This window comes from Triplophysa dalaica, chromosome 18 (genome assembly GCF_015846415.1).
Source record: "Triplophysa dalaica isolate WHDGS20190420 chromosome 18, ASM1584641v1, whole genome shotgun sequence".
Lineage (NCBI taxonomy): Eukaryota > Metazoa > Chordata > Actinopteri > Cypriniformes > Nemacheilidae > Triplophysa > Triplophysa dalaica.
This window is the reverse complement of record NC_079559.1, coordinates 4840546-4852521: the sequence shown is the minus strand read 5'-3', so window position 1 is coordinate 4852521 and position 11976 is coordinate 4840546. Positions and strand designations below refer to the sequence as shown.

At 40.0% G+C, this 11976-nt stretch overlaps 1 protein-coding gene and 2 long non-coding RNA genes across 3 annotated transcripts in view; 2 read left to right on the top strand and 1 right to left on the bottom strand.

Moving 5' to 3' along the window:
- On the bottom strand, positions 1-710 carry LOC130439810 (uncharacterized). The gene is made up of 3 exons (XR_008909499.1): positions 577-710; positions 183-337; positions 1-103 (listed from the first exon to the last, which is right to left on the bottom strand). It is a non-coding gene; the product is annotated as an uncharacterized LOC130439810 (long non-coding RNA).
- An 86-nt stretch (positions 711-796) lies between these two features.
- Positions 797-11976, top strand: part of LOC130439811 (uncharacterized) — a 29625-nt gene continuing 18445 nt past the window's right edge. Inside the window, exon 1 of the long non-coding RNA XR_008909500.1 lies at positions 797-935. This is a non-coding gene — a long non-coding RNA (uncharacterized LOC130439811). The remainder of the gene's footprint in view (positions 936-11976) is intronic.
- si:ch73-70k4.1 (uncharacterized) lies at positions 946-9783 on the top strand. Its single transcript, XM_056772364.1, has 4 exons — positions 946-1488; positions 2186-2333; positions 3539-4557; positions 9542-9783. The coding sequence occupies exons 1-4, from the start codon at positions 1349-1351 to the stop codon at positions 9612-9614; spliced, it is 1380 nt and encodes a 459-aa protein (XP_056628342.1). The 5' UTR covers positions 946-1348; the 3' UTR covers positions 9615-9783.

The following is an 11976-nucleotide window of genomic DNA, read 5'->3' as shown; positions in this document are numbered from 1 at the left end:
TTGAAATTAAAATGTTGTGTATTGCATCGATGTGTTGCCGTGCAGTTTTAGACACCGGTCTAAGTTACACCACACAGAATCAACGTATATCTGGCAGACCCAGCTAAAGTAAAAAACAAATATAAGAGACGCAAAACTGACATAAATGACTTAATAATAAGCAGTGATAGATGCTGTCTCACTTTCCCAGCATAGGCTGTTCTTTCACTATAACAGCTGTCTGTGACCTTTTAGAGGAAGGTCAGACCTGCGGCTTAATCATTCTGGTGCTAGGCCGTGCCCGCCGCTCTCTCTGGAGAAGAGGCAACTCAATCTCCTTCAGTTACACGATGGAAGCCTAGAATGAGCAGAGGTTTGGTTACAGATACATGCCGAGTAAAGCTCTACACGCGGTGCAGCCTAAACTCATCTTGAAGATGATACTTCTTTTCTTAACTTAGGAGTTGCTTAGCTCAAGCTGTTGACAAGCATAGCTGTGGCTCTAATAAAACTCTATCTGCTTTATTTCAAATATCATCAGTTCATACAGAATACAATACTTGTCAAACCTGTATAGACAAAACGAAATGTCTTCACCTGCACACTGTTTTCCTCTCTCTCCATCTCACACTTCTTCCTACAGGGCCTTGAGAAAGCTTTTGGAAGCCCATGGCAGCGCCCGCTATTTTTACATTTTTCATCCCGCAACCATGGTGACGGCTCACAACATTTCCTCACACAAGTCCTAATGACATAAGCGCTCTTTCCTGGACACAGTCTCCCCGGCTCCATTCTTGAACAGACAGCCCAGTCTTACTCAATACTCATCTGCTATTGTACTTTCTCACTGTGTGGCTATGGAACCATCGGTGTCAGCACTGGAACTTTCTGTTATTCTCATCCAGGGGCGAGATGGTTCCAATCCTTGCCTCAGCCTCTCCACCCGGCTCACTGAGGTACCTCGTATGGATCGTTTATTTAAGTGGTGGCCACCGAAAATGGCTTCTAGTTTTTTCTTTACCATGTTCCTGCATAATGTAATCTAATGTTGGTGTGCTTTTCTTACGTCACGGAATTTCCAGCAACCTGCCAAAAAAAAGTTAAACGAACCTGAATAAAGCTTTTTTTGGTGTGAACATGTGTAAAAACATTAAAGTTCAGTCAATTTTATTTAAAATATACGAACATCTTGTTGCTTCAAAATCGAAATGTTTAAAAACGTCATGTGTACTGCGTATTTTAAGCGCAGAGTTGACTGAAAAAACTTTTCGACCTAACGCGGAAGTTGTTTGAAGGAACTCCCGCGGATATAGTACTTGTGCGGATAAGCCACGTGAATTTCTTTAGGGATGTTTGTGTTTACAACTGAATGAAAAAGATGTCAAAACTAAAACGAAAGAAACCAGCAGTTGAGAAATGTAGACCCGAGCAGCAGTCCGTTGTCAAAAACACAAGTGAGAGTTTCCGCAGGGTGCAGGAAAGTCACTGCAGCAAAACACTTACGGACAGGTAAGACGTTTTATGAAATTGTTTAGGAATAACCTTATATATTTACCACTCAGCATCATTTATTTTATATAGCTTTTGATCCAAATAGTCAGTGTGTCCATAACTGAGCTGATGTCATTGCAGCATACAAATACTACAGGATTTACTATAGTACATTTACATTTAGGCATTTGGCTGACGCTTTTATCCAAAGCGACTTACATTGCTTTATCCTATACATTTTACATAGGTATTTGCAATCCCCTAGGTCGAACCCACAACCTAACAGGACTTAAGCAACCCACAACTTAAGTAATGAATAATAATATGGATATAGTGGTGGATTAACTTTAGTAAATACTGTAAAATGCTATAGCAAGGTTCAAAAACACTGTATTTTCTAGACATTTACAGTTTACTCAAGTAAATACTAGATTATGTTTACTGTTGGTCAGTTTTAGTATTAAAAAATATCTTTGAACGAATCCCAAGCTATAATATACCGGCCTAAATTTTATTATCGGCCGATAACATTAAAAATGACCATTTAACCACCAATACCGATGTCGGCGATAATTTATCGTGCATCTCTAATTACAATGTTTAAAATACTAGCAGTCATTTAGAACGAGTACAGCTTCACCATCCGATACAAATTTGTTTACACAAATGCATGATTATATGTAATAACGTGTTATTCCTGTGTTGTATTGTCAAGATCTCCTGGTGCTGCTGTGCCATGGTGGAAGAGATCTGAATTAAATGATGACGAGAGAATTTGGGCTCTTACTTTAACAGCCCTTTGCCCAACCCTGCAAACACATCAGGAGGAATGTATTCCTCCGCTTCCGCCACCCTCATCCACAGTAAGTCACACGTAAATAATAACAAGAAACTAGATTGAATAATAGATGGGTTAACATGACAGTTATAAAGTGGCTTAATTCATGTAGTGTGAGAGATCTGTGAGGGTTTTATTCATTCTAAAATGGATTTTGGTTGGTGATGATCTAATGTCATGCCAGCTTCCACAGCTATTTTCATGGCAAATTCCAAAATGTGCATGGAAATTGCATGTAAATAGACACTGTAAGGTCCAGTGATGATGACCTCATACAGGAAGCAACGGCGATGTAGCCAATGCACTAAACACTCAATTTCCATCACGAATATAAAACCGGTAATAAATCATTGTCTTTGGAGAGTGGAGACAGAAGTTAACCCTCTAATTGTGAGACCCTTACGCTCACATTTTCCTTGTTTTCCTCTGTACATGCCATGGGAACATTAGGGTTGGTGTTATTTTCCATGGACATGAGGATGGATGCACAGATTCTTCCTTTCTGTTATTCAGCACTGGCATAATGGATGTAGTCTGCAGTCTAGTTCATGGAAAACATGTTTATGTAATGATTGCACTTTCCATGAATAGGGTCCAGTTACTGCAAAAAAATACATGAGGTACAAATCACATGATTTTATTTGTGACTATCGAATATGTTAGATAGGTTATGATCTGATATAAAATTAACATTAATGTATTAAAACTGAGGGGTAACTGTTTTATGCATGACCTGCAGTATGCTATACAACAATCTCAGGGTGAACGCACTACATTTTTGTAATCACAATGTACCCATAAATAAGATAATATGGACATTATTTTATTATTGGAGCAAACATGAAATAAGGGGAAATTATGTGTTCAGTTTTTGCTCAAGCAAAACAACACGAATGAAGCATAAGTCCGGTTTAATTATGCGGTACATATATTTAAAAATAATGTAATTATGTTTTGTCTTAACTGTTAAAAAAAAGGAAAATGTGGCTCGAGCAGCAGTTTGGCACCAGTTTTTTTTCACTGGCTCCTTGTTACACGCAAATTTGGTATTGATGTAAGGATGTTTGCCATCATTACATCATACCTCCGTTTGGCTTCTTTTCCAAACCGCTGAGTGAACAAAGCTCCAACATTTAACAGCAACTTTAAAAATATGATGTGAAAATGATTTTGCCAACAGAGGGATCTAATTTAGAAGTTTTGATTGTAAACAGTATTATTTTCTCTAAGCTTCTGCAGGGAGCTCCTGTGGAAAAAGTAAGTGACTGGAAGTGGGGCCTTTCAAATAAAGATATTGACCTTCCGGGTCTGCCCGCTCCATCTTATGTTCTTCACCCTCCTCCTTTGAATGACCTCACTTCATGCCCTCCAACAGTAGAGGACAATGGGAAATCAACAGCCCGTACAGATCAAGGGGAGGGTACATCAGTGTGTGACCTTCAACCTACGAAGCATCAGCACCTAGAAGGTCATGCATCATTAGATAAACAGAGCGACAGACTTTGCCCAGCAAGGAAAGTCTCTCAATGTGTGGAAATCACAGAGGATCATGGGAATGCAGCAGTCAAAACGTGCAGCTCATTAAAGAGACCCCTGAGCTACGAAGAGGGCGAGAGAATTAAACTGAATACTAAAACACTTTCTGTGCACGGATACGGACAGAACAGTTCAGTCCCAACAGGACGGCATGGACGAGAAGGGGAGAGGGATGTTTTTGGAACTCAGGTGGTTGCATCTGGATCTGGAGCAGGAGGATCTAAATTAAGAGTGGGAACAAAACAAGGAGCAGGAGGACCTGGAACACAGCTGAAAACAACATCAGGACTTGCAATAAAATCAAGAACAGGAGGATCTGGATCAGAGCTCAGAACTAAATTGGGAGCTGGAGGATCTGGATCAGAGCTCAGAACGAAATCAGGAGAAGGAGGATCTGGATCAGAGCTCGGAACTAAATCGGGAGCTGGAGGATCTGGATCAGAGCTCAGAACGAAATCAGGAGCAGGAGGATCTGGATCAGAGCTCGGAACTAAATCGGGAGCTGGAGGATCTGGATCAGAGCTCGGAACTAAATCGGGAGCTGGAGGATCTGGATCAGAGCTCAGAAAGAAATCAGGAGCAGGAGGGTCTGGATCGGGACTTGAAACAAAATCTGAAGAATCTATGTTAAGCTTGGAAATAAATTCGGGAGAAGAGGAATCTAAACCAGAACTGGAGTGCTGCCCCATGTGTCTGATGGCATTTCCTGCAGGGTGAGATTGATTATTTTTTTATTTATCATGTCTTGGTTTTTAAATTTAACAGCGGCAAAATTATCTCCATTTGTGCAAATTTTGTCAATTACACAGTAGTAATAGTTTTTTAAATTATGTATTTCCAACGTGTTTACATATATTAAACTCTAGCTTGTTATTTCATTTATTACATAAATGTAGAGTACAAAATGGAAAACAATCATTGTGTGTAAAATTTGTTGTCTTGTTTGCTTTCACATACTTCAGTGGGTGACTTCCATAAAGATGAACAGAAAAACTAAATCTGTTAAAGAAACTTGCATGTAAGAAACTAGAAGGTTTTCATTCAAAATTTCTCTTGAGATACATTTCATCTCTGCTCTTTGCGGATGATGTCATCGTGCTGGCCCCATCAGACCAGGACCTCCAGCATGCACTGGGATGGTTTGAAGCCGAGTGTGAAGCGGCTGGGATGAGAAGCAGCACCTCCAAATCTGAGGCCATGGTTCTCAGTCGGAAAAGGGTGGCTTGCTCACATCAGGTAGGTGGAGAGTTCCTGCCTCAAGTGGAGGAGTTCAAGTATCTGGGGGTCTTGTTCACGAGTGAGGGAAGGATGGAACGGGAGATTGACAGACGGATCGGGGCAGCTTCTGCAGTAATGCAGTCACATGTACCGGTCTGTCGTGGTGAAGAAGGAGCTGAGCCGCAAGGCGAAGCTCTCGATTTCCCGGTCAATCTACGTTCCTACTCTCACCTATGGTCATGAGCTGTGGGTCATGACTGAAAGGACAAGATCCCGGATACAGGCGGCCGAAATGAGCTTTCTCCACAGGGTGGCCGGGCGATCCCTTAGAGATAGGGTGAGAAGCTCGGTCACTCGGGAGGAGCTCAGAGTAGATCCGCTGCTCCTCCACATCGAGAGAGGGCCAGCTGAGATGGCTCGGGCATCTTTTCCGGATGCCCCCTGAACGCCTTCCCGGGCATGTCCCACCGGGAGAAGACCCCGGGGAAGACCTAGGACACGCTGGAGGGACTATGTCTCCCGGCTGGCCTGGGAACGCCTCGGTGTCCCCCCGGAAGAGCTGGAGGAAGTGTCTAGGGAGAGGGAAGTCTGGGCATCCCTGCTTAGACTGCTGCCCCCGCGACCCGGCCCCGGATAAGCGGAAGAAGATGGATGGATTAAAACACTCTTCCCACAGGCACGGTTAAAACTCTTTAATGGTGTATATGCATACGGGCCGTGGACGTACTTCCACTAAAATCTCAGCTAGGCTGTCATATCTGCAGCTATAGGGAACAATGGCGTTTCGTTTCATGATGCATACAGGAATACTATCAACAATTATTCAAACACTTCGCCATACGTCTACAACAAAAATGAGAAGCAATTCAGGCATTCTGTTTTAAGGAATATTTAACAAATATGAAAAAAAGCAAAGTGAACTTTTGGACTTACTAGTTGCATGATCACAGAGGCACTTAACAGTGCACATCCGTAGTGCTGTCGGTTCGCCGAAATTTGAGCGATTTCTTAATTTTGACACTTTTGTACCTTTTACATGGGAGTGCAGAATAGGAAATTACAACAAAATCATATTGGGGGAAAATAGTTAGTGGAATATGATTTCATTTGCTTCAGACGGGCCAAACGTTTGCTTGGGTGGCCGCCGAAAATTTTCCAGTGAGGGACAACCCTAAGCACAATATCCCTCGATAAAATGTACATTTTTATGTTGCTTTTGGAGACAGCACACATAATAAAGATTTAAGAAGTTTGTCATTTTAATAGCCAAGATGAAATATTTCCCATTACAATCCAACACATTTAGACCCTTTGAGAGAACACAACTTCGTGTGAATGGTGGAAGAGAATCTGTTCTCATTGAAAGGCAGATGCATGTTCCAGAACATCAGATGCCAGAAGACTGACATCATATTTGGCACAGGAGACTTTAGCTGTCTCTTTAGGTTAAGCCAGAACATACACACTCATACAACCTCCCCTGGCAAAACAGTCATTTTCAGGAAACTTTTAGACTAGGTGGTTTGATGAAGTGATGATGGACAGGATTGTGCTTTCTATCCCCTCCTCTGAATGTCCAAACTAAAATTAGTCATGTTTTGGAAAAAGACATTTTATTTTGCCTAAATGAGATGGATTTGAGTGCTAGCGCCTCGGGTGCTTACGGAGCACTTGGAGATGGAGATTGCAGCCTTGGTTATGTAATCCGTTCATGAATATGAGCTCATATCTGCAGATGTAGAGCAGAGGACACAATTCAGATGGCATCAATATTCGTCCGATTGTTTGTTTCATGAAGGTTCTTAGATTTTCAAAACATAGCAACGCTTAGCAGCTGTTATTATGTACTGCTGCTTGTGCGTTTCGTAACACATTTTCTAATTCTTGTATAATGCATGCGATTTTGGATTTTATTAATGAGAAGACTTATGTATTTATACTTTTAGAAAATGTCCATTTATTAGGAATTGGTGTTAGCATATCCGGTTGAAAATATAAAAAGCTGCAAGCGATAAATAACCATTTCCCTTCATGTGCATTTTAGCAATCCGTAGACATAATGTATCAACCCGTTTATAGGTGTCATCTTTTATTTTCAACAGTCCCAAAAGATTGTTTGTGAACTTTTCTGCCCGTGAACTTTAGTCTACTGCTCAGAAAGAGGAAACACTGTGTCGAATCGCAGCCGACTCCGAGGGTTCGTATGCAGAGGAGGAAGAAAAACTCAAAGAAGGACATATATTCATCAAAATCGGTCAAAAAGTCACCAGATTCTTGCGAGGCCCAGAACGCAGCGCCCTCGGTGCGGTGGGCAGCGCCGAACGTACTAGAACAAGGCAGGACTTTGTTGAGTGAGCAGGACTGGCGTGCTCCGCTGCCCGTTCTCTGCCCGCCGTGTGTACATTGGCCAGACTGCAGAGCACAGCTGAACACAGGCAGTCCCATGAGAGAGACACAATGAACACTCTTGTCTAGGGAGAAATAGATAAGGACTGAGATATGGAACGCGGTGGAGAGTGTGTTTCCGAGGGCGGAGATGTGAGCAAAGGGCCAAAGACTGGTGATGAGTTGGAAATCCTGATGGAGAGAATAAGAGAACTGGTGGGTTGGCATGTGTAGATACACAGAACGGTTTTGAGGTTTGATGGTGGGGTTGGAAAAGGGATTAGAAAGGAAAGGAAGGAGGCTTTAAGGGAAAGGTAATACAAACAAATGAACGCGAGTGGAAACCAGCAGAGTTTTAGGGGGAGGAAGGATCTGTATTTCTGATTTGTACTGTAAACATTCTCCAGAACGCACATAGACCAGATGACCTCGGTTTTGAAATGGGCTTATTAGCCTGCATTTGTGTGTGAGATATGTACTGCAATGTGTGTGCAATACACATTGACACATTAGTATACTACTAGATTTGTTTTGTTCTTTTGTTAACACCACAATAAGGTTGTGTTTGTTAACATTAGTTAATGCATTAGCTAGGATGAACTAACACTGAGCAATATATTTCAGCATTATTTATTAATATTAGTTCATGTTCATTTTAGCATTTACTAACAAATTTTGGAAAGCAAAAGTTGCAACTGTTTACATAAGTTAATGCATATTGAACTAATAAACCTTAACTAGTAGTAACAAATATTATTAAATGCTAAAAACACTATAATGCTTATTGTTAGTTCATGTTAGCTAAGGCATTTACTTATGTTAACAAATACAACTTTATTGTAGTGTTACCAAGTATTTTAGTACTTGAGGTGTTGTTATAGTGGCTGCTGTTGTAATGGCAAGGACAATTCCACCCAAATGGAAATAAGTAGACAAATGAGGATCTAATATGAAACCAACAAGTTAAAATGCTGTAAAGTTGTGTGAATTTTATTGAGGATGAGGTTTAAGATAGTGCACCTTGAAGTTGACATGAAATCAAAATGGACTTCTTTTTAATACATGTTGGTGTTAATATTCAGAATTCGATGGTGAAAATTATTGAGAAGGAGAATGTTTGTCCTTTTAGTCTGAACACGGGGTGATGATGCACATCCACTAAAATCTCAGCCAGCTAATCCACTTCCCTCTGATAGCGCTCAAATTTGAGCAAACTGACATCACTACGGCTGAGCATTGCAATGTGTCTTTGTGATCATGCCTCGAGTAAGTTTTTTTTCTCAAATTTGTGAACATAGCTTAAAACGGAGAGCCTGAGGTGCTTTCCTTTTTGGTTATCGATGTATGATGTTATGTTTAGATAATTTGACTCACGTCATTGACCGTAATCCTATGTGCATCTTGAAGCCAGCGAGTGAAAAACGGCATTGCTCCCAATGGACGCTACATGCGCCGGATGTATCAGAGCCTCGTGAGATTTGAGAGGAAATACGGCATCGCTCCGTGCGCATACAACCCATTCGCTCTTGATTTGCCTTCTTGGTTGACTTTTGAACCCATTTCGGCTCCCTGGTTTCATTCTGGTACATAATAGACTATGGAAATAAAATGGGTTGTGAGCGTCAGTTCACTTGACTTTAAGGAGGTAGAATTTTTGGACACCAATAAATTCTTGTGAAGCAATACCAGGAAGTTGGCTTTCTTGTTTACTATTTAGAAACAATTTTTCTCTACATTTGAAAAGCTGTCAACACACATCCAAAATGTATTTGGAAAGAAAGTGAGGGATCAAAACAAGAGTCCAAAAACGCTTCCTTTAAAACTACTCGTTGTGCAAGAGAGAAATTGTATTGCGTAAGCAAACTGTGAAAGTTTTAAAAGCACGTTTCTGTAAAAAAACACTGTTTTTACGTTACATACTAACACTTTATGGATGAGTTACCTGCTGACTGACAAATGGCCAAATTTCCACCAACCCCTGAAAGTATTGTGACAGAACAATAGCAGTTTTTTTCTCTATTTGTTTTTCATAGTTGCTGTGTGTGTGCTTGATATCGTGTTTAATACTTAAAAAGCTTCTCTGGTCTTTTTCAGGTTCTCCCAAATGGAATGTGATGGACATCTTGCACAGTGTTTATCAGAGATGCATGAAGATATCGTCTGGTGAAGACATAAACCAGTTTTCTGATTCTTTTATCTGTGCTTTCCAGCGTGTGCTTGCAAAGCATTTGGACCTTTCAGATGTTCTGTTTATGATTATCTCAACCCTTTTATTTCATTTCTGAAACTGGATTGCAAAAGAAAAACGCAATAAAGTCAAAGTGACGTCTTCTCCAGATCATGACATTGTTTACTCTTTTGTCCCACACCAAGAAATCACGAGACAGAAATCTAAACTTATTGCAATGAAGGTTAACTGGTTTACAGTTGTGTTCTTCCACTTTCAGCTATATAACTATAACTATAGCCTTCATTTACAATTATTTATAAAACAAACACTAAGTAGAAAAGTGTTCCCCTTTAGCACATCGACAAGTGTGCCATTTGCTTTGGACTCGACGTACGAACTAAAGAAAAGCTTGAAACCGCTTTTATGTTTGGCAGTTTAACAAATAATGAATCTTTCTTGTTTAAAAAATGTAACGACGATTGCTTTTAGGGACAAGAGCTTGTATTTTATTGACCAGTGCTTGGGACACTGAATTCAGATCATCTATCATAATGGTGCAGAAAAAGATTTATTTCTTTTTTTAGTTTTTAAGGGTTAAATTACAAATATTTACAGAGAATTATGCTAAGCGCATTTGCGTAAAAAAAATAAACACAAACAGATCTGAATCAGTGGACAATCTTGAACCTGTTTTACATAGAATCTGTACATTAGCTCAGGCTGGTGGAGAATTCAGTCGTTGGTTGAAGGAAGTTGGTTTATTACTCTTGGTCCTTAGTACCTATTCTCATACAGATGCAAATATAATCACGTTTTTTTAAATTAACGTTAAATAATATCATGTGACCGTTTTCTTTAGTGATGTAGGACCACGTTTACATTACAAACCTGGAAATAGACACCGAACTAGACTTCCATGCCGCTCATCGCCAGTCCATAAAGTAGCAGAACTGAAACTTATCGGCACGTGCCGTCATAAAATGTTCATAAAAGTCTTGTGCCGTTTTTGTACCATCATTTCATTATAGAGCTGAAAACATGGTAGGGTAAATCGAGCGTCACTCTCTGCCTTGTTATCTCTAATGTTCGTCGGGCGGTTATCTCCCGGCACGTTCTTTGTTCTAAGCTTGTCTGCTAATCTGGCTACTGTCTGTCTGACACAAAGAAACTAATTAATCTTTTAAAAACACAGCAGTTCCTTACACAGGTCTGATTCATCAAAACGTTCATGTTGAAGACTGCCGACTTTCTCCTAAAAAAAGAGGAAACATCTAGTGGTTTGATAAAACAATACCTTATCACTGTGAGGGATTTATCAGTCAAGCTGTCCTGCCATTGGCTGTTTTTATTTCTTAAAGGGAAATTACATGTTATGAAGATAAATATAAAGATGTTTTCCATGTGGCCTGGTATTTAAATATAGATGCTTTTGTTCCCTGCTGGAGAAGATGCGTGTGGAGGACACGGCTGTGTTTAGGATGACGCTTGTACTACCTTTACTTTCAGTGCAGTTCATAAACTATTCACTAATATTTTATGCAAATGTCTTTTGGCTGTATTGCATGGCATACATTACCTTACTTTCTGCGGTCATCCAGAAATTCAATCACAGCCGGTTTCTTTTTTACTTCTCTGATCAATTCACCGCTAATTCATTAAAATGCAAAATAGTTTCCAATTGATTGTGTTGTGATTTTACCTACTATTAAAAAACCAGATTACATGTTTGGTAGGTAGTGGGCTCATATTCTATTCCAAACAAAGCCTGTGGAACCAAATGATGTAAAGGTTTGAACTCTGTGCTAACTGTGTGTTCCTATCGTGTTATAATGGGTTGAATTTAAAGGGATAGTTAACCCCACTCACTCCTAATTTGAAGAACATTGGTAACCATACAACATTGGCCCGTGTTGACTTCCATTTTATGGACACAAAACCACAGACATTTCTTAAAATACCTAAATTTGTGTTCCACTGATTTTGACCGATTTTTGGAGGATTAAACGGTAACAGATTTATTTTTTTCGGGTGAACTTTCCCTTTAACTGAACATCTGATTGTGTCTATGGAGTCAGTTCCACCGTTTCCTTGATTCTGATCATGTGAGATTCTGTTGCATCACTTCTGCACAATTTTACCACCACAATGCAGACCGCGCTATATAAATGAAGGCTTTTTTTGTCTTTCAACATCAGCATTAACAGATCACATGATTATTATTGACATGGTTACAACAGAAAAGCATCGGTGTGATTTTGTGTGTGGATGTTACAATTTAGTTTACACAACAGTAAGTTTATGATCCTCTAGTTCTCATTTGGCTTATCTGTATTGGCGGAGTTCAAGACCAAAGTGTAAG

What these genes read in the sequence shown, in the direction of transcription:
- si:ch73-70k4.1 (XM_056772364.1), top strand. Translation starts at nt 1,349, where the DNA reads ATGAAAAAGATGTCAAAACTAAAACGAAAGAAACCAGCAGTTGAGAAA. An exon ending in AGCAAAACACTTACGGACAG is followed by an intron (nt 1,489 to 2,185) that starts GTAAGACGTTTT and finishes TGTATTGTCAAG; the next exon opens with ATCTCCTGGTGCTGCTGTGC. An exon ending in TTCCGCCACCCTCATCCACA is followed by an intron (nt 2,334 to 3,538) that starts GTAAGTCACACG and finishes ATTTTCTCTAAG; the next exon opens with CTTCTGCAGGGAGCTCCTGT.